This window comes from Peromyscus maniculatus, chromosome 10, assembly GCF_049852395.1.
Source record: "Peromyscus maniculatus bairdii isolate BWxNUB_F1_BW_parent chromosome 10, HU_Pman_BW_mat_3.1, whole genome shotgun sequence".
Taxonomy (NCBI): domain Eukaryota; kingdom Metazoa; phylum Chordata; class Mammalia; order Rodentia; family Cricetidae; genus Peromyscus; species Peromyscus maniculatus.
The window spans coordinates 76499350-76523122 of record NC_134861.1 but is presented as its reverse complement, the minus strand read 5'-3'; the positions used below and the strand labels follow the sequence as shown (position 1 = coordinate 76523122).

Genomic DNA, 23773 nt, shown 5'->3' with positions numbered 1-23773 from the left:
CCCAGGGGTTCCATTGCCCTCTTCTGCCCTCAGAATGCACTGCACAGACATGATATCCAGACATAGGTGCAGGCAAAACATCCATATAATCATAAAAAAAGTAACATTTAAAAAAAAAATCTTAAAAACAAAACAAAAAAAAAACCTTCATTGAGCATTCACTAAAAGTGAGCAAAATTAATCTATTAATCTCAGGTTCTGTAAATCAAATATGCAACAAAAACTCTCAAGGTGAATCTGTCATACCAGTGCTTCTCTGCTGAAGTCTTACTTAGTATTATTTTGCTGCACTTGTTTAGTAAAGCAGTTATTAATAGTTACATGCCCCAAAGTTACTAGGAACAGTGTCAATGAAAACCGTCACTGAAAATTTAAGTGTCTTAAGTAACAGCTGGTCTTAAGTTCCTAAATCCCAGTACTATATCACAGTGCCCACAAGCTCTGAGCAGGACCTCACCTGAAAGCCTTCTCCCTGAGGAGTAGCTTTCATGGTACCAGTAAGTGACATACAAGCTTCCAAAGGTAGAAAGCACCCAACAGTTCTACCCAGCTTTGATGCCTATGAGCCACAGCAATGACCAGCATGGCACAATAACCCCATGGGTGCAGCAGTGGTACACGCAGACCTGGATGGTAAACAACAGCTCTCTCATTGGATTCAAGACTCAGTCAACCAGAAGGAAATCATGCCTGGTACAGGAAACGGAACTATTTAGGGCTAGTGAAGTCACAGATCCTGGAGGAGAAACTACAAAGGCCAGCACAATTGCTAACTACGTTTTAAATATTTGCCCTCCTACACACAAGAAAGTGCAGCTCATATCCCTCTTAAAGAAAAATATGCAAAAAATGGAAGCCATTACCAAAAACTAGAACCAATCAAAATGCACCTGTACCCAAGGCTCAGTGAACACAGTGGAAGATGGGGAGTGGAAAGATTCTGAGAGCCAGAGGGACAGGGAGTGGCTGTGAGACTGTGTCTCTTAGGAACAACAGAAGCTACATTTATGAAGCTTTACCATCATGCCAAGCTAAGCAGGGACTGAACAAAGGCAACGATACACATGCTACCATGGAAGAGAGAAAGCTCACAATGTTCAACCCTAGACAAAGAACTACAGGTAGCTAAGGAATGCTGAAGAGTGGAAAAAATAGTCTTCTCCTGGGAAGAGGACACCAATTTGTTATCCAGGACCAAGAATCAGCCCTGAAAACATGCACATACATGTAACATTATACAGAGCAAGCAGATTGTATTTATGTATTTGGGGGCGGGGAGAGGACACAGACGAGGACATGTACACATATGTAAATAACAACAGAAGGAACCTGTGAATTTGAACTCAAGCAAGGAGAGAACAAGGGTGAGTTTGGAGGAAGGAAAATGGAGGGGAAATTTTATAATTATATTGTAATTCAAAACATAAGACATATTTTAATAAGTTTGGTCATGACATGACTAACTTGCTTTTAAAAGAATGGAATCAGTAATAATCTTTATTAAAAAACAGTTTCCAGTAGTACAAACCTATATATTTAGCTCTTCTAATACTTCTGTGTTTAGAATAATATCATGAAAGAATTACCGATTTTCTTTTCCCTTAAAAAACAAATACACACACACACACACACACACACACACACACACACACACACACACACATATTTAACAGATAAATTCTTTCTAAACTAAATTAATACCTAAGAGGACATGGAAGCATATGTGGAGACTGGTCATAATGGATTCTCAGATACAAAAGAAAGTAAAATGTAGGAAAATATGTCAGTGCTTTCAAGATGAAAACATTGCTGAATGTCTGTATTATGGATATTGGGGCTGTGAGAATGGGCTACCTGTTCTCTCCTTTCTGTCTTTTAAAACAAACACAGAGCTGGAGAGATGGCTAAGAGGTTAAGAGCATTGACTGCTCTTCCAGAGGTCATGAGTTCAATTCCCAGCAACCACAAGGTGGCTCACAACCATCTATAATTAGAACTGGTGTATAGGCAGAACACTGGATACATAATAAGTAAATCTTAAAACAAACACGCACACAATTATCAATCCTATGTGCAAAATAAGTAGGTTATGAATAAATCTGGGAAATCCATGTACTTAAAGGTTTGTTTTTGTTGACATTGTTTTGATTTGAAGGAAATCGTGAAAATCATGCAAGGAATCCATCAAAGTCACAGAAGAAAAGTGGTTTGTGGATGTGTCCTGTCTGAAACACTTACTAGGCTAAATACACACAAAATCTGCCACTGGCATCTCTTCATATGCTGTTACAGAAGATATTTTTCAAGTGCTCTAGAAATGAGTACAACAGAAACCAAGATCTTTTAGGAGCCGTAAAATCCCCTGCAGTGCTGATATCAACTGCAGTACAGCTTTCAAAAGGTGAGAAACAATTCTCTCTCCCTCTCCTCTTCTCTATGTGCCTGCAACATCTGAAAATATAACATTGCTAAGATACTCCTAAAACTATAATAAAAACTGAGGCTCTCATTTAATTAGAAATATATATGTATATATATATATATATGTGTGTGTGTGTGTGTGTGTGTATAATATATATATAGAATGCATTTTACGACCTGTGATCCTAAGTTAATTTAAATGCTAGCAACAGACTTATTTTTGTCTTCATTTATTTTTCTGTTTCTCTCCCATGACCCCAATGAGAAGTTAAGTAAAGTTAGCTTGACTTTAAATACATATTTTCAGTATAAAATATGTATCAAAGGTAAACATATTCAAAAAACAGGTTAAGTCATGGTATTGTGAGAAGAGAGGGAAATTAACAACAACAAATATTCTGAAACCAACTCATTTTGGAGGCTGCCCTGCTTTATAAAAGTGTTAGAAAATAATTATACTTGAAATGACAAAGATATGACATACAAAAAACTTCAGTGACAAAGGAAAGCAACAAATACAGTGAATGAGAAAGGCCACGTTCAAGAACATTTTATACAAATTCATTGTTTGAATTACAAAATGAGCAAAAACTAATTTCAGTTGTTCAAAGTCAGAACTGAGATGTCCTTAGGGAGGGGTGTGGCTAATGTTCCCTGTCTTCAACAGTTTGTTAGACACATGCATGAGCTCAGCTTGTAAAGAGTCCTTGAGCTGTACACATTTGATTTGTGCAATTTTCTGTATGTACAAGTTACTGAAATTACATGTTCACTTAAACACACACATAAACATTCGCATGCCTCTTTGCAAGTGCTTTTATAGTTTAAAAAAATTATAGGCAAGCATACATATATTAAGATTATGAAACTAGTTATGCTATGTTATGTACTAAAAGAGAAAACACCAAAATCATTATATATGACATTCAGATTTCTTATACTTAAAGGGATTTGATGTCCAATTTATAATAAGGATTCCAAGACAAAAATAAAATCAGCGAATTTATCAAGCTCATGTATCATCTAGCATTTGTATGGTATCTTAATAGCATGTATTCCTGATTTACAAGTGAGGATTTGAAGGGAGAGTTTGACTCCAAGCATTGGCATTTTTAGAGAGGAGTGGGCCAAATGAAATGCAGGGACATCCTGAGCTGAACAACAGTAAGTTTTAAAGCCACAGCAGGAGAAGCTAAAGGAAGGAGGCCACTCCACCTGTGCCTTTTCCACGTCCTTCTGCTTACACAGCTTGCGCAGAAGTGAGCCAGCTCTATCACCGTCCCGCCCAACAGGCTCTCTGATGTGACCTACCAGATGAAATTTCCTCTTTTCATCTCCTCAATAAATGTAAATGAGAAAGGACTAAAATGCTTAGCAAATGATCCTGCTGGCTGCTTTTTATCTGTCCAGGATATTTTATGTGCAGGAACCATGCCTGGCTTATTTATCCATCAAGCCTGACTAACTGTCATAGTGAACCCCATTCGGTCCTTTCAAGAGCTGGCTGAGTTAATGACTCAAACATTGGAGTTAATAGCTGAAAGCACCACTGAATTCTAGCTGAAGTCCACATGGAACCTTCCAGAAGTTATGTAGTTGCTAACAGTTATGTTCACTCTAAGATACAAAAACTATGTCAGATATTTCTTCTAAAAGAGTCTCTATAATACATAAGCACAACATGCAAAGAATAGAAGGCATAAAAATATCAAAGTTGAAGAGTTGTTAATGAGCATAACTAAGTCAGAGAGCATTACATCTTTGCCCATTTAGACACTAAAGTTGGTTGCACTGAAAAACATTAATTTGGCATTCCTGAAACTTACAATCAGAAAAAAAAAAGAGAGAGAGAACATGCTATGTGGTAACTCAGACTACCTGATGTATACATACAATAAGGAGGAATGTAAAGTTTCAGAAGGATAAATAAATGTATTCTGTCATTTCAACTAATCCTAATCCTTCAGTATGAATAGAATAGAGCAATAAATACAGAATATTAAGGAAGCTGAACAGATGAGAACAATGGCATGATCATTTAGATTTGGTAAAAATAGGTACAATGTGTGTTTGTGTGTGTTCATGGCAGAGCAAACCCAGGGCTCAAAGCCATCCCAGGTTCAAGTCTAGGCAAATTCTGAGGATTCTGAACAAAGTTGCATCTCTCAATGGGATGCCAGATAGGATAGCTCTACTGCAGAAAAATATGGACATCTTATCATATCTCTTTTAATTCAATGCCCAAATTTTTCACACTTAATGTAAGTGGACGTCTCTTATGATATCTCTTTTAATTCAATGCCCAAATTTTTCATACTTAATTTAAAAGATAGTACAAATTTCAATTTATGTAACGTTCAAAAATTACATAAAATGCATTAGATGTGTCTCTCAACTGTCAAAAGGATACATTTAAGTGAGTAAGTTAGAAAGTTTTTTTTTCACAAGTTTATGCAAGGATACAATAACAATAATTTTTGTACTTAGTAAATCCTCCCTCAAGACAAACTTAATAATTATACCCTGAGACAATTTTTTTAAATGCTTAAATTTGACAACAAAAAATCCATTTATCTAATATATACTTCAGAAATGTTACTTTTCATTTTTATTTCATTTTAATGTATTCATCTGCTTAACATATCCATATTATTAGCACAGTATCCCTATCTCCATCATTTAACATTCTGTGGCTGGCATGACATTGCAGCAGTTTATTATAAAGGAGATGGATAGCCTTGGCCATCTGACCAGAGGGGCCCAAATATCTCTCTATGAGGATCAAAATATTTATTTTGCAAACTGAAAATGCATTACACATAACAGTCCAAAGTGGAATGGCCACAGTTATTTCTGACAGCTTGAAAAGTTTCCACTAAGAACTTACTAGGAGGATTTACTCCAAAGATTTAGTTAGTGCTCAAGGCAGGCTTCCACTACAGATTTGTCACTGTGTGTATATAGCCTACATACTTCAGTTTATTGAGAGGATCCATTATTAATAATTTTTGCAGTAATTACAAGATTAATGGATTGTTTTGGAATGGTATTAATGAATGCACTAAAACAATTTCAAGTTAATGCTTCTGATATATACCTCATTTACTCCCTAAACACAAAAAACTAGGATCCTTCATTTAGTACACTTATTATGGAATCTATTCAATCTTATGTTTGATTACTTAACTGAAACAAATAACTATTAGCCACTGTGATGCTCATCGTAAACCTTTCCAGAGGAAACATTACACCAGAATGTTTTAAACCCTCTTAACTATAACATATTATTTAAACTAGATGGAAGTTTGTCAGTTTTAGAATACAGACAGACACACAAGCAAACAATGCATCCAACTCTTATCAAATGGATCCTTAATTTCAAAATTTTATGTTTTTCCAGCATCTGTTTTAGCAACAGACAAACCAAATCCCATGACATGTGTGAAGAGAATTATCCTTCAACATCTTTCAAATGGCCTGCTCACTGGACACGTAAGTTATAAATTCTTCTAATAATTTATACATCCATCATTAGCCTAAAGACATTGATTCTAATAGTGTACTAACCACACAAAAAATACACAACATTTTAAATATTAAGATAAAATGAGGCCAGTGAGACAGCTTGGTGGATAAAGAAGCTTGCCTCCCGAAGCTAGAGATTTTAATTTAATCCCTGGACTCAGGTAAAGCTGGAAGGAAGAAGCCATTCCCATAAAATGGTCCTTTGACCGCTATGCATCCATAATGACATGTGTGTACTTCCTGCACAGTGGACACACAAACAACAATAAATTATTTTTAGAGCAGAAAAATGGTTAAAATAAGGATGGCTTTTGTAAGCCAAAATAGAGGTGATTCCAACTCTGCTGTATGTCTTACTTATTTAACTCTGAGGTTAGGAACAGAGTAGTGGGCATTGCTTTCTGTTTGTGTCTAGTCTTCAATTTGGTGAGAGTATTCTCTGTATTTTAATTTCTGCTCATTTAAAATAATTCCTTAATGGAATAATAAAAATTACCTGAGAAAAAATCCTTATGAAAAAGTGACCCTATCCAATTATAAAATTATTCAGAAAAGTTATCACTTACTGATGCATTACTTAATAACTAATCATGCCTACAAAGTAGGAAACATGGATATATACAAAGTGCATAACAATTTATTTCTGAGAAACCATTGAAATAGTGAACAAGTGTTTAATGTATGTATATCTCTCTTTCACTCCATATAGATATATATGTATATATATATATGTATATGTATCTCTATATATAATTAACTTTCTTTATAAAGAACTTTTATTATGACAAATCTTAAATCTTCTTTGTATGGAAATAAACTTACCCCCTCCAAATCAAACATTTTCCCTTGTCTCATGAAATTATATGTTACCTTATTTCATGTATTTCCACATGGTAATAATTTAAATAGTCAACAGTATTAAATACATTTCAAGTAACATATTGTAAATTAGTATTTTCTTCATTGTTTTCCAAGGTCAAATAATCCTTCATCAATTATCTTTTACTGTGTTTTGATTAATGATTATATAAATTACCCATTAATTTGATTATTTTATTTTTATTTGTGTGTATGTGTGTGTTGGCTTATCTGCATGTGCACCACGTGTGTCCAGGTGTCAATGGAGGTCAGAAGAGGAGGTCAGGGACCCTAGAACTGGAGTTACAGACAGTAGCTGGTGTTTGGTTCCCATGTGGGTTCTCTGTAAGAGCACCAACTGCTCTGAATCACTAGGCAGTAACTCTGGTCCCTGACCCAGCTTTCTGTTTTCTCTATTATTCTTACATAATTAGAAAATAATCACGAATAAGACAATTTTTTCTGCACTATGTATTTTAGTGAAAATTCTGGAAAAAATACGAATTTTATCTCTTAGATAACCAAATCATTTTTAGAGAACACTGTCGGAACATAACACTAGGCAGAGTGCATCATTAAACTTACTAATAATGCTAATGAGTTTTCTATAGCCCAAGTGCCATGGTGGGGATCATAGCACCAACCATTCCAGAGACAGGAGGAGCGATCTACAGTGGAAACTGCCAAATCCTTCTAAAGCATGCGCCACTTTATGCTCTTATCCACACTCAGTCTATCAAGCAGATTTATGTTGACTCTTGACATAAGTGCAAGGAAGAAGTCTGGAGGCTGGAGGCACCGTACCTTTGAGACATAATCTTATAGGCATCTGGCAGGTAACATCGGATATTCTCCATCTGAGCAGGGTCAGAGTCACAGATCTTGTCATCTGTCCTTCCGTAGTTGGCACTCTCGATCATGATGACGTCTGTGCCAGGACAGCGGAGCTCAATAGGGTAGCTCTCACAGGAGAGCTCTCTGCGGACCACTGCCATGGGAATGGGGGCACGGCTGAAAGCTGGGGGAGGAGGGAGAGGAAGAAAAGACATCATCATCATCATCATCATCATCATTGTATATCCAAGGACATTACATGCATTTACTTCCCCAGCATCTGGGTTAACTTGAACAAGGGCTAACACAGCAAGGACTCATCATTTAAAGCAATACGGGATATTTCTCCTCTCAGTAACAACAAATCACAACCTCCCCTAATCTAACAATAACTTCCTAAATCCTAAGTGTGTTCCTACAGAACAGTAGCAAAAAAAGGAACTCTGGATATTTTTCATGTGAAATTGATTGTTAAGAGAAGCATATGCCAAATGGAGATAACTGTTTTGAAAAACATTAAGAAAAATCTAGTTCACCAATTCCACACTACTTTTGAAAATTAAATATAACCAATCATATAAATTTAGCCAGTATGATAAACAAACAACAGCAGAAGGTGTTAATTTTCATTTACTACCTTATTTCTATAAAGGAAAATGTTTTCTTTTATTTTTTCCTGTATTATTCCTTTTTTGTGAATTACATGCCCAAGTTAATGCATGGAATATTGTAAAAAAAAATTGTAATATCACAAAATATCCACATGAATCCTCTACGGCTGTCACAAACAAATCTTCAGATTCTCACATTTTAAGTGATTGGTGTACATATATACTCAAATTTGCTGCAGAAGTTTTCAGTTCATGTCAATTTTAATATTTTCCCTTTCCCTTGCCAGTATATCATTGGAAGAAAGTTAAAGGTTTGTCATAAAAACTGACCAAGTCTCCCTTAAAACATATAACTGAAATTATAGCTGAAGTATTTACCAAGCTTTAAAGAAGTAGGTTTTAAAATAAGAGACACAGTCGTGGGTAAACATAAGGGACAGGTTAAATTTGCACAGTTGGTTAATTCCCTAATGAGTGCATCCGTAACAATAGTATTTACAATATGTGGATCTTTCCGTTGCTTTCTAAGCACGAAATGTGGAAGAAAAGGCTGTGAGGAGATCGGGGATGTGAAAAGAAGCAGCAGAGCAAGGTTAATAATGTTCTAACGATTTTGACCTCAGAAACAGTGGTTGCTTTGAAGACATCTGTTCTTTCAAATTAATTTATATTAATTTAAAATATAAATTATATTTAAAATGATATATACTTATCTTATTTCTATGTTTGTGTCATAGACTCCTCCTAAAACCATGTTACCTAAAGTCATTGTGGCTGGGACTGGAGGGATGACTCAGAGTCATTCTGGAGTACATACTACTCTTATATAGAATCCAAGTTTAGTTGCCAAGACCCACATCAGGGGGCTCACAACTGCCTGCAACTCCAGATCCTGAGGATCAGACATTTTCTTCTGATCTTTTTGGGCATCTACACTTATGCATATACACCCAGACACAGGCACACATATTTACATATAAGTAAAAAAAATTTAAAGATCTTTAAAAAAATAAGAAAAAGTACTTCTGGCTGCATTGTACACCTGGTCCCATTTATATTTCCTTTATTCTCTATTTTCCTTCTCTTCCACACACACACACACACACACAAATGCAGCACACCTGTAACACTGATCACAGACATCATGATCCTCATGACATTAGCATAATGAAATCTTATTACAATGTTATTTTCTTAGTTTCCTTTGGGTCACATTTTGGCAGGGTATTGTCACAAAGAAGAAATTTAATTCCTACTGTTCCTAAAATAAAATAGTCCTGTTTACTATTCAGAAATCTGCATAGCGGTCAAAGATGCACACTTTCTGATATCAAGATTTTACCTTCAAGAATAAAGACAGTTTTTCTTATTTGAATTTGAAAGTAAAAACATGACTGAATGATTAAAAAATGCTCCAGTTCATGAAGCCAGTTTCATGACTTTTGTCTGTTAATGGAATCAAATGGATGTGTTCATTTTCAGAAAACATATTTAAACACATAAATTTTAGAATGCCTTAAAATAAATTTTGAACATTTGTTAAAAGATAATTTTTTCCTTAACCTTGGTACAGTTTTTAAGGAAAATTATTTTGTAGCTGTTCTGGATGCCGCATTTATCTGGCTAATACAATGTTGATTTAGTCAATTCAGTTGAAATCAAGTAAATTTAACAAAGAAACAACACATAAGCAAACCACACCAACAGAGCCCATGTTGGACTAAGTGGACAATTTGGTTGATTAAACTCATCAGTCACTTTTGTCAAAACATTGACATAGCTTTAATCTGGGTTGTCACTGTCAAAAATACCATTAAGAACCAAACACTACACAGATGCAAAGTCAACTAAAATGTGGAGGCTCAAATTTTCCATGTATCTATTTTGGACCTATAAAGATGACTTCCCTTCCACCTCTGTGATATTTTGTACAAAGCTCCAAGTTCAATGGTAGAAACTTTCTTCCTTTTATCATATAATTCACCCATTTCGGTAACCCAGTGATAAAACGCATGCCACAAATGACTCATGCATTGTTTAAAGGAATACATTCCAGGAGTCTATAGCATTACCTAGTTAGCTATTCAAATAACTTCTTAGTGTAACGTTAAATGTCTTCACCATCATGAAAAAAAGTATTTCTAGCTGCATTGTGCTCCTAATTCCATGAGAGCTGTTTTAAAATTTTTGTTTATTTTTCCTTTTATTTACCTTCTCTTTTAGACTTACACACACACACACACACACACACACACACACACACACACACACACACACACACACACTTCCAAAGAGGGAGAGTGATTTAAGTTTTAAAAAAAACTTTTTTTTAAAACTTTTTTTTTTTTTTTGTTCCCTTTTAATTTTTATGCTACCAATAGAAAGGCTTTGGTTACAAAATACCAAGAAGGACAACTCCAACAACCCAAGCATAGGTAGTGAAATTGTGTACTACATGTATTTCAGAGTAACACTATTTTGAGCATTGTGAGGTGGCAAGCTGACCTGGGCTCTTGTGTGTGCTCTCTTTAATTTGTTTCCACTTGTACTCCATGAGGTAAATCTGTCTTAGTAAGGCACACACCACTGTAATCTATTAGATGCATATGTACATGCTGAACAAACTGGAAAGCGTAGATGTGAAATCTGGTGATGTCTGCTTCAATGCTGTACTTTAGTCCTAGACACTGGTTCTGAGACTGAGGGAATAGGAGCGAGTTAAACGTATCTACAACAGACGGCAAGCAGGAGACAGCAAGTTTGCTCATTCAGTAGTATATATGTGTTACAAGCCTGAAGACCTGAGTTAGGGTCTCCAGAACCCTCTTGTAAATCTAGAAAAGAAGTGGATGTTTCTAATCCCAGAGTTTGGATTTGGAACATACCCAGGTAGTTCCTTTGGTTACCGTGAACAGGCATTCTAGTCAAATTGATAAGCTCCAGGTTTAGAGCTCCTATCTTTCAAAAAAAAGTAATAAAGCAGAGAACTATCAAAGAAGATTTGTGATTTCTACCTCTGACACACACACACGCACGCACGCACGCGCGCGCGCACACACACACACACAGGACAAGACGAGAGGGAGAGACAGACAGACAGGCAGAGAGCAGTCTCACCATGTGCCTCAAATTCCATGTCAAATACACCTTTGCAAAGATAATGAAAATATCTTCAAGCCAGGCGGTGGTGGCGCACGCCTTTAATCCCAGCACTGGGGAGGCAGAGCCAAGCAGATTTCTGTAAGTTTGAGGCCAGCCTGGTCTACATAGTGAGATCCAGGACAGGCACCAAAACTACACTGAGAAACCCTGTCTCAAAAAAAAAAAAAAAAAAAAAAAAAAACCTTCTGCATAAGGTTAAATGATAAGAGAATTAACTCTCATTTTCATCATTTTTCTCATTTTTAGAACCTTCAGCCATCTTTGCTAACATCTCTCCTTTTGGTGAGTTCCTCTTTGAGCTCTCTATCACCACCAGGTCAATGCAGCCTGCTGGTAAATACTTTGCTGGACCTATGTGCTTGATAACTACATATGGGGACACAAGTCAGATTTTTTTTTTTATTTCCTGACCTCAAAGTACAATGGTTAGAACGGCTAACAATGGTTAGTACAACGGCTAACCCTAGGGTGTGAAAGGGGACTTTCAAATAAAGAATATTATGTAGCACATAGTTTGTGAGTTGAGGAAGATCATCAATAAGAAGTAAAAAACAAAAACAAAAGCAAACAGATTAAGAGGCCAGCAATGAACAAGTTGAGGAAAATAATATAAATAATTCAGCTTTATACACACTGAATGCAAACTGTCAGAATAACACCTGTATGTGGACAATTGTTGTATCAAAAGTCTAGAATTCGGGAGCAGTATAAGACTAAAGCCATAGTAACATGGATCACTATTGAGTAAGGGAAAAGGGATGAAAACAGCAAAGTTGAAGTCAGCGGTGGTCATCGAAGATTTGAAAGAATTTTCTACTTCCTCACTAGAAAGACAAAACCAAGGGTACTGTCTATTCTCGAACTATGCAGACTAGATGAACTTAACCACTTGTGATGACATCAGAGATGGCATCTTAGACGGTTCCAGTAGAGGAGAAGAACACATTTTATGTCTTCTCCATAGGCAATGATTCAGTGAAATAAAAACTGGTTGTAAATGTAAAAATAACTGTCAATAAAACAGACAGGATCTGTATTCTGTGCTATTTGTTATAACTGAAAAAGAAAGAGTTTAACAGTCCTCATTTATACTTATTTTTCATTCCCTCTTTATGCTGTTTACCCCTTTATACTTTGTTTATAGATTTACAGATATAAATAATTCTCCCAAAGAATTTGTTTGGGGTAAGAATATAGAAGAAATGCAGATTAGAAAGCTATTTTATAGTCGTTAAATGAGAAAAGATCATTCCTTTAAAAGGGTAACAATAAAGAACACTTCAGGTCTCCATAAAGAACAAAGCATTGTTAGGACTTGGTAATTAAAGTCACAGGGTAAGAGACAGAGAAATAAATGATGACCAGGATTCTGGCATAGATAAATGGGTTGATATACGCTGCTGTGAGCAAAATCTGGTAGGAGCTGAATATATAGAGATCTTTATACATTTCAGCAATAAGATAACATGGATAGGGAGTGTGAGGTGCTTTGCTGCTTTCAAAGAACATTATGCTGTGGTTTTTTAATACGACTGTGAGTATTTGCTACTCTTCCACTCTAACCCCTTTTCTCCTTGTCTGTGGCTACACTTAGTGACTCACTTCTGATGGATATGGTGTGGAAGCCATGCAGGGTTCCCCCGAAGGTTCAACGAAATCACAAGGCAATTTCAGCCTACCTCTTGGACAAATTCCCTGTATAGTTAGTGAATAACCTAAATGGTGGCACTCAGTCAGCCCAATGTAGTGGAGGAAGGGCCTGAGGAACTGACGCCCCCTGTTGACAGCCATGGGAACTTACAAGGCATCGGTGAGGGACTCTGGAAGTCTCCACGCCTGCCCACAAACTGCCCTTGTTTAATTGCAACACTATCAGAATCTTTCAGTCATCTGCATCTAATGAAGCTATTCTCATATTCCTAAATTCACAGAAATTGTCAAAGAATGGGTGTTTTGGTTTTAATTGACGGAGTCTTAAGCCAAAGAGCAAAGCTCAGAGCTAAGCCTTAAGGAATATTTAGAACTGACATTTAAATTACTGGATATCAAATAACGGTCAACCCAGTGAAAGAAAAGTATTAGCAACAGCCCATGAAGATGGTCTAATATTACTTTCCCTTCCATAGAGAAAAAAATTAGTTCAATAGATATTACATGTACTGAATAAAATCTATATGAAAACAACACTAAGAAGATGATAAGAATGGATTTCTTCCTTGCATCCCAGGGATTATAAAGGAAAAATGATCTTTTGAAAATTAAAAGATAAAAATGATTCACATCTAGTGACTTCTGAAAAAGAAGTTAATTAACTCCTTATGTGTCAAGACCAAGGACTACTTTAAACCAAGGACTGTATTTCTTAATTACAGATGGGGATGTGGTGCTAAAAAGGACATGTTTTGCCGGGCGTTGGTGGCGCATGCCTTTAATCCCAGCACTCGGGAGGCAGAGCCAGGCGGATCTCTGTGAGTTCGAGGCCAGCCTGGGCTACCAAGTGAGCTCCAGGAAAGGCGCAAAGCTACACAGAGAAACCCTGTCTCGAAAAAAAAAAAAGGACATGTTTCTATTGCATTGACAAAGACTTTAGAAAATACTTCATTCCTAAAATGTTTGCCTAAAGTAGTTTTTTTCACCAATTTTCATCTTCAACAGAGCCTTTGACATAATTTTCTAAAATATCTATGTCTTCTCTGTGCTATTGATACATGCCAACACAATGATCTAAGCTATGCGTTCAAGGATCCAGTCCAAAATGGTTGGCAGCGAAAGTTTCATTAGAAGCCCAAAGAAATATCAACTCCACATCTACATTAAAGGTGCACTTACTAATCCTAGCACAATTCTAATACCCTGAATTTAAACAAGAGCACTTTACCAAATAATAATTTTAGTGACATTCCAGTACTTAGTTAAGTGAACCACCCCAATAACTACATTTGACACAATAAAGAAGAAAAAGTCTATTAAGTTATGTAATCAAAAACAGAGCATGAAATTTAGATGATACAATGTAAAAGAACTACATGTAAAAGAAAGATTTCTAATGAAAAAAATTATAAAACTATCTTCAGTTACTATTTAGGCTTAGGAATACAAATAAAAGCTGTGGATGTGAACAGAAATAGTCATGTGGAGGCTGTCTCAAAAGTAGCAAGTATTGGAATAAGTGAATTCGCGTGTAGTTGCTACAGCTTTTCAACAAATACTAAATGTTATTCTAGAATTTCTTTTAATTAAATTCACGAGGGGGAAAATGTCCCAAATTGTATCAGGTTTCACATTATCATAATTTTCCCAATCTTCTAAATGTCAAAAAATCTAAACTGAATACTCAACATGTCCTTAAGAATAAGAACTGTAATTTCATGATAAACAAGAATTCCAGAAAATGATTACATATTTCAAAAGAAACTTTTTAAGAGATACACCACTTTGGTTCTAAATGTACAGTGATCACACACATGGTGGCTGCTTGAAGCCCTTAAACATAAGAGATGAATGTTGTCTAAAATCTCCCTCCACGTAAGCATTGGCTCAGGTCTCCAATGGTCTTATATAGAACAGTGGCTGAAGAGTCTGTAGAATATTCAGATTCAAGTTCATGTGAGTGAGACAAAGTCTCAAACGTAGGGTTAATAAAAATCAGTTATAGGATCAGATGATGGGATGTTAGAAAATTCAAAGCAGGAAAGAGGATATGGTCTTATGACTGAGAACACAAGAAATGGAAATTTCTTCATCTACTTGAGATAAGGCAAGAAACTTTGGTCTGTAAAGTCTGTGAAATATCTTTAGGAAAATTCAATAATTAACATGTGTTTTGTCTCCAATGAAGTGCTTGCATTGGTTCATAAACACAAAACAACATACATGCATACAAGTAAAGCGATTATACGATATTCCTGACAGAGTGTAGAAAATATAAGTGAGAAAGTAATGAAATCAGAAAGGGCTTTAAAATTAGATTCAGAATATATTGAAAAAAATTAAAGATCTAGATTATGGAATATTATAAGATAAAAGCATAAAAATTAATAAATCAATTTTAAAGCACTGGTCTACATCTTATTCCAAAATATCAGAATAAGGAATAAGCACAATTAATGAGAATGTATTGTAACACATTAAGAAATAACACAATGAAAATTGTTAACACTTTTTAGTTGGCTTTCAAGTGTTAGAAAGTATCACTCCAATATGAACTTCAGCAATAAAGAGTTAGAGCATCGTCATTTCCCACTTACTACACCAGGAAACTCTGTGCTATACTAAGGTGTTAAGAAAGTGGGAGTAGAAGAGAACTCTGAGGAAGGAATGAAGGGAAAATTCAGTGATTTCCCTTGAATTCTATAGAACAAAATGCAAAGTCCTAAGACAAAATAGCAGTTTATATATCAGAAGGAGCTGATCTGAACTCCATGTGTATCTTTGGCTTACCCATGAGAGCAGAAATGTCGAAAAGGATCTTTTTAAAATTAATATGATAAATCATCTTTTGACTATGTTAATCTGAAAAAGTGTACCAAGTCTTACTAAAACGGACAGCACAGGGATATGAGAACAAGAATTAAAAATAAATATTGAGTCACTATGTTGTGACCAGGTAGGGCAGCAAGGATAGTTAATTTCATAATCGCCTTCAGGGGTTACATATCAAAATACAAAGAAAAATTCCTTTGCCCACTTCAATGTCACTATTTCATGTTGCAAGAATATGCAAACGGAAGTATTAAAGTGTATCAATCGGCTACTGGGAAGATTTTCAGATCTGTGGTGTAATCCAGATAAAAGACCAGAAATATTCTCAAAAAAGCAGTTATAAAAAAAAAAGATATGAAGCATCGGAAGTTGAAGGCAGGGAACAGGAGAGTTGAAAAGAATCCTCATCTCACAAAACTCCCAATAATAATGGTAGATTGGGGGCACTGCAATAGCAATAAACAATAATGTATGGAATTTTATTATGAATTGACTGAGCTATTACTAAAATTTTCCACAAACAAACATAGTTACAATTTTGGTAAGATTCCCAAGTTATCATCTCAGGAGGATACGGTGCAGAGTTTTATTGTTTTTTTTTTTTTTTTTTTTAATGAAAAAACAATCTTTATTCTCAAATTGTACTATATAACGTGTAAGAAATAAAATGAGCCTTCAAAATCAGTCAATTAAAAGTTATTTCCTATGTTGATGCATCTTGCTCTTGGCCTACACTGGTTTCTGAGTGGAGCTTTACTTTTCATGTTCTCATCGTTTATTTCCTCCCTGACATTTTGCTGTCCTCCAGTATTTCCAAGATCCTCACTTGATGTTGATGGATTTCCCTCTCCTCTCTGATTTAAGTCTGACTATTTGACATAGAAGACTTTTTCTTAAATTTTCCTGCTCACAACATTCAAGCAGTAAGTTCTGATGGCATTAGCCAAGATTCTATTTCAAAATTAAAATACTTATATTTTGATAAAATTATTATATTCTGATGTTAATAGTTGGAAGTGATACGGTATTTATGTATGTATGAATTCTTTCATTGATTCTCTTCATTAATACTGACTTTTACTGCATATAAGGTATTGACGGGCATAAGTTATGTTTGCACATGTAAACACACAAAAATGTATATACAATTGTCTTATGCAAAGTGTCTTTCAAGTTATTTTTCTACTAGTGATGGTTTATTTTAAGTTTACTTTAGTATACAATAAAATTATACTATTTCTTTTAGTTTAACCACAAATGTATTTTCATGATAATTGAATATATACAAAAGCCCCAGTCACAGCCTCTTTCAGGGTGGGTGACAGAGGCCACTTTTTTTGATAAACTATTTCACTTTGAACAGGTTTATTGTGGCATTTTATTTGTACCAAAATGTGCTTTTCATTGTATGTTAATAAATAAAGTTGCCCAGGGGTCAGAGCTATTAGAGCCATAGCAAGAGCGTGGTGGTGGTGGTGGTGGTGGTGGTGGTGGTGGTGGCAGCGGCAGCGGCGGTGGCGGCGCATGCCTTTAATCCCAGCACTTGGTAGAAGAGCTAGGTAGATCTCTGTATGTTCAGGGATACAGCCAGCATTGGAGACATACACCTTTAAGACCTGGAGGGCGGTACTTATAGGCAGTCATGTGTTTGGGTTTGCAACCAATGAGAAGGCAGAATAGAACGACTATTTAAAGACAGACACACAGGAAGTAGCTCTCTCTTTCAGGAAGCTAGGAGCACTGCAGGAGGTAAGATTTTTAGCTCTGAGCTCTGACCTCTCAGCTTTCTCTTTTACATTGGTTCTGTGTTTCTTATTTTAATAAGACAGTTGGTTACATCTACACAGCTTTTGTTAAAAAATTTGGGGGTGGAGGTGGATTTCGAGACAGGGTTTCTTTGTGTAGCTCTAGCTGTCCTGGAACTCTCTCTGTAGACCAGGCTGGACTTGAACTCACAGTGATTTGCCTCCCTCTGCCTCCCAAGTGTTGAGATTAAAGGAGTGCACCACAACTGTTCAGCAGAAAGCTTTAATACATTTTTAAACTTTTTTTTTTTCTTTTTAAGTACACTTTCTATATCCATAATTTTTGCATTGTTTGAGCTTCCCAGAAGGAAGAGCTTTAGGAATCCAATATACTGTAATTTGTTGTTTGGGTGGTCTCAAGTGAGGCCAGGTAACACAATGGAGTCTCGCAACCACAAGGAACATCTACATTTCGAATAATTATAAATCTTTGTGGCGTTTACTTTCATATGGCACAAAACAATGCAGAATTATTCATGGGAAAAATTGTTACATAAATAATGGAGGTTTATTTTCATCATGAGTTGTTGTTATATAATTGATAGTATTTTGAAATGTTACATTGCTACAAAAGCCACTAATCAAAGAGATATACTTTAAATTTATTAAGGATAGGAAAATATATATTTCATCTGAGATAGATTAAACAATAGATTTTATCATAGTCATTTTGTTAATTTATAACTGTCTCATAAATTATTCTTTTTAAAAAATTCACATGCATATAATATCAAGTTTCTTTTCACAATACATGTGGGTATCCTGAGCTTTAACTTTTAAATCTAATGATATACTGTGTTATAAACTGGTTCATAGAGAGGAATATAAAAGAACATGGTAAGCTGAGAAAATTGTGGTTTTCAATGAAACACAAAATGACGCAGAAAAAGAATAAATACCCACATAATATTTACATGTGTTAAAGTTTCTTCAGTACTCTAAGATCACTTGTAAGCTTCTGCAGAAGCATTGTAAACATGCTGGAATAATATCCATGTTTTTAAAGTGATAAATTGCATGATTATACTGTTTTGTATGGTTTATGGTCTTGTTTTCCTTAACAGTAAATCTATTAAAGCAAGTATTGCCAAGAAAGGGATTTAAAAGAAGCCAGCAGAATTTTCAAACACTCTCTTAACAAATGTTATTAAAATCTTCAAAAACACATAAACAGTTCATTTGGGGAAAAAAATCATCTGATGTGAACCTCTTATTATTTGTAAGCTAATACAATTTATTTATCTATCTACTCAACCATTCACTCGAAAAACAGCTGTTGAGTTTTATTATATGCCAAGAAATGAGCTCTATTCTCTAGGAGATGAATATGAATGTAATGAATATGAATGCTATGATTCCTGTCCAAAAGCTATTAATTTTTAAGCAACTTTTGCAAACTTTATATAAGTAGTAATGGATTAAATGAGGCTACTAATTTGAACCTCCCTCCAAGGAATTAAATCAATTCTAAAGCACAGCAACAAAACACAGTGGTCATCCAGCAACATACATCTAGGTCATTTATATACTGCTAGGCTTGTCGGTGACTATAAAACATTTATATTGGGCTCCAGAAAAATCTCCCTGAGTGTGGTGCTTGCCCTGCAAACCTGAGGCCCTGAGTCTTGATCTTTAGAACCTAAGTAATCAGCTGGGTGTGGTTTCACACATCACTAACCTCAGTACTGGTTGGGGAGGGAGGGACAGAGGGATGCTGGGAACTTGTTTACCAGCCAATCTAGCCAGTCAGTGAACACCAGCTTCAGTGACCCTGACTCAGAAATAATATAGAGAGCAACAGAGGAAGACACCATATTTTGATGCTTGGCCCCCACATACACATGTACAGTTATTCATGTACAGGCATATACATTTCTCAAATTTCAGAGCACTGGCTATAATAAGTACTTTCTCCTGATGCTTCCTTCCGGTGCTCTCAGTTACTAATGGATGCTTCTATAGCATTGTCCAGTAGACTCTAAACTACCTGGAGGTAAGAAAAGGAAAAAAGAATTTGGATTCATTAATAATAAAGATTAAACTCAGGGTCTAAGAATTCATATAATTGCAAGTAAGAGGATTAGAAGAGAACAGGGAGAGAATAGAATATTTAAGCTGGAGTAGCCCTCAAAATGCTTATAGGTAATCTGTGTGAGACTAGATAAAAAGAAAATTAAATTGAAAAGAGGTAAAATTGGACATCAAGGAAGACAAATATTTTAAATGACATCAGATAATACAGTAATCACATGATTATTATATTAAAAGATAAATGAAACCTGAATGTAGAAAATCTAAGGTATCAGAACAATTGGAAAGACCACCATCCAACAAACAGATAATCAGAATTTCTTTATTGCTTGCTTTGACAAGAAAAATATAAGGGGTCAGTGCGATATGGAGCCTGAAATGATGCTTGCTACCAACCTTGACAACCTAAGTCCCATCCACTGGACTCACGTGACGAAAAGAGAGAAGTGATTCCCATTAGATGTCCTCTAACCTCCATACGTGTCCCATGCCATGTAACAACAAATAAACAGTCACACAAAATAAGTAAACAGAAAACAAGAAATAAGAAAGAAACAAGGAAGGAAGGAAAGAAGGAAGGATGGAAGTAAAATGTAAAAGGGCATTGGTAAGATTGCTAAGGAACTGAACCTAGATGGAATACTTAAGACTAGTGAGCTGGGCTCTGCTGACTCCCCATGGGAGACCTTGATTTGGGGGATGTGGGGATGCAGGTTGGCTAGGGAAAGAGGGCTGGGGGTGGGAGGAGGGAGGCGGGGTCTGTGGATAGCATGAGGAGTAGCAAATTTCTTAATAAAGAAAAATTAAAAAAAATAAAATAAATAAAAAATAAAAAACACATTCTGTTTAAACATTTAAAAAAAAAAAGACAGTGGGAAGACAAAGATTTTCCTTAACCTTTCCTATGCTTCTGTTAGTTAATAACCACTAGCAAGGTATTCTGAAAGTAAAACTGAGATGTGGCTTCTAAAAAGTCAAAGTCTCTTGTGGCCACTGTTGCATATTCTTAACAAATTCTTTTACTAAGTTGTTAGGGTAGCCAGCATTACTTTGAGTGAAAGAGGTAGAAATCGGGATACAGACCTATCAACTTTTACTGAGTCTGTTTGGGTGGCTACTATAAATTACTGTAATCTGGCGGCACATAAACAGCCATTTATAATTACGATATTTCTGGAGGTTGTAGCGTCTAAGATAAAAGCATTGGCAAATATTGTGTCTAGTCATATTTCTTTGCTCCTAGACTATCCCTTGGTCCTCACAAGTTAGAGAAAGGCACCTCCTGTGGTTTTTTTAATGAGAGTCTTCATCCTATCCATCAGATTTAAAGTCTCTTGATCTAACTTCCTCCCCCAAAATCCACCTCTTCATACCACCTCAGGTGATAATTGTAAATATGATATACATATGCAAATGAAGGGAGACAAACATCCAGACCACTGAAGTCCCTAAAAATCTTGTACTTGTCTTGACTGCACTGTCAAAACAGTTGTCTCTGACTTGTCCTTGACTGAACTGATTTTAACATTCTTGCATCATTAGAAATCTCAGGACTGAGAGCTGATTCAGTGAATAAAGACACCTACTGCCAGGCTTGATCAACTGAGTTCAACCCTCACATAATGCACATGGCACAAAGAGAGAAACAACTCTTCAAGCTGTCCTCTGACCTCCAAGTGCCTCGTGCCCTGTGCACAAACCCACACATACACTCACAAAAGAAATACGTTCTAAGTATAATTGTGCGTGTCCCCCGTTTGTCTAGCTTCACGATCTCAGCTAGCCATTTGCCTTCTCGGTGCCTTCTTCTTTTATCTGGAAAATTAGAGGTGATCAGCTCCAGGGTGCTTTAAACTTACAAGAATCATTTTTTACTCTATGACACCTAGGTTCTTGTCCTTCAATTTCCACTAATTACATAGTGTTTAGTAATTTCTTTCCTGTTTTAGACATCTATTTCCTTATCATAAAATGTGGAAAGTGAAGGAAGTGATTAATAACATTGTTAAAGCTCACAGTCCAAGTTGAATGTGATTGATGATATAATAAGGGTATTTCCATGTCACATAAGTTGGGATGTTATATCTTAGTATTATAAATAGGTTAGATTTTTGTCAAAAAGAAAACAATGAAATCTTCCCCTCAAAATAGACACAGGGAATAATAAAATAAGCACATATACATTGTTAATAAAAATAAATATAGTAGAAAACTGCTAAATTGGTATATGAAAATAGCAAGTTAAAAAACTTTCTGATACAAACTGTGATATTCAAATCATAATTTTTGCTTTTAATACTATGTATTCATTTTCCTCACAAACAGAAGTATCAAGACTATGCCAAAATGCCTTCTCCCCGCCACCCCTGCAAAAAAAAAAAATTAAGTTCTTGTAACATATAACACATACACTAATACAAGATTTATGAGACTAATTTAGGTCTAGTGATAAGGTTCAAAGTTAAGAGCACTTACCTAGCATTCATAAGGTCCTAGTTTCAAAACCCCGTAACGCTCCCCCCTTCCCTCCCCCCAAAGAAAACCTCAGAATAAATGCTGGAATGAAATCAATATTAAAGTTATGTTTAGTATACACTCATGCCAAGTTTCATTCCTAGGATAAAAATGACGAAGAAATTTAAAAAGAAAATAAAAGCAATGGCCAAGTAAATAAAAATGTAAGTACATTTTTGATAGGGAGAAAAAAAGAAAAGACTATTTCAAATATTTATTAAGACTCAGCCTTTCCTGTCACATGTTAGATCCTCATTCCTCAAATGTTCTTATTGAGTCCTACTCAGCCTTAACTCAAAATGATATCTTACTTAGAAACAGCTCTAGCAGGACAGAACTGGTTAAAGCATTAAAGTGGCCCACTTGTTCTTAGAAAGAGAAACTTGAGATGCACATATACATATAGAGAAGAGATGGTCATTTGCAACCCAAGAGAGAAGGCCGGACAGAGACTTCACAGCCTTGAGCAAGAACCAACCAGAAACCTTCACCTCACATTCCCAGCCCTCAGAGCTGCAGGGAAATCAATTCTGTGTTTAAGCTGCCTAAGCTGTCACTCTTGGCCACAGCAGCCCTAACAAATTAATAATCTCCTGTGATGCTGAGCTCTGGGCGAATTCCCTCATTGCTCCATGCTAGGATCAAAATAGCTTTGGACTTTTCATAATCACGAATTTAAAATCATAAATCCTCATAACACATAGTCTAGAAATCTACGGAAGCACCAGCGAGTTAAGGAGGAAGGCTGTTTTTGAGAATAACATGTTTAATCTACATTAATAGATCCTCCAAACCAAAGCATCAGAGTCATTAAGCACAATCCCAGTCATTAAGATACATCCAAGTCCCACTGCCTTATAGTTCTATTCAAGTTACAATTTTTTGTCACTTCAACAAGATTTCCTCATATCAGAATCAATGCTGTCAAAATGGTGCATCATTAAATGTAAATTACAAGATGGCTTTAAACATCCTATGCAGAGTTGAAGCATTATATTTAATTACGCCTAAAGATGGAAATGCGAGTTTTACAAAACTAACCAACAACAGGTTAAATATCATGTGAAAATAAGAACCAATTTATTGTGAGGGAGCGACTGAAGCTGGTGTTCCAGTTCAAGACAACTTCCAAAGTCACCTTCCCTGAGAATTAAAATAATCATTTATGTGAGTGGTTTTCACAAGGTTGATTGGTTGTAGTTTACCAATATTTATGAGGTAGATATAGAAAACTGTGTTTCATAATGAAGAGAAAAATGTGCAGCAACACTTGTTCTCTAAAATGGTGGCGAATATTGATGCAGTAGAAGGCTAGAGGAATTTCTGCTATTCTAAAAAGATACAGTCAGTAGGTAAAATACTTCCAAGAGATTTTTTTTTTGTCTTCTCCCTCCTCTGCTTCCTTAGTCATCTGTTTTGTTTTGTTTTAATCAGTAAATTACATACATTTATTGGTGTGGAAAATAAGCCACATCAGGAAACCTGTTACTTGTAACACATCCAGAGCTAAATGAGATTATGAATGAGACA

At 35.6% G+C, this 23773-nt stretch overlaps 1 protein-coding gene across 21 annotated transcripts in view; it reads right to left on the bottom strand.

Moving 5' to 3' along the window:
- The window catches only part of Adgrl3 (adhesion G protein-coupled receptor L3), a 747948-nt gene that overhangs the window by 397667 nt on the left and 326508 nt on the right, over window positions 1-23773 (bottom strand). For all 21 annotated transcript variants that reach the window (XM_076546498.1, XM_076546504.1, XM_076546503.1 and 18 more), the window contains one exon: window positions 7609-7822. In XM_076546498.1, the coding sequence (XP_076402613.1) occupies window positions 7609-7822 (214 nt within the window). The remainder of the gene's footprint in view (window positions 1-7608; window positions 7823-23773) is intronic.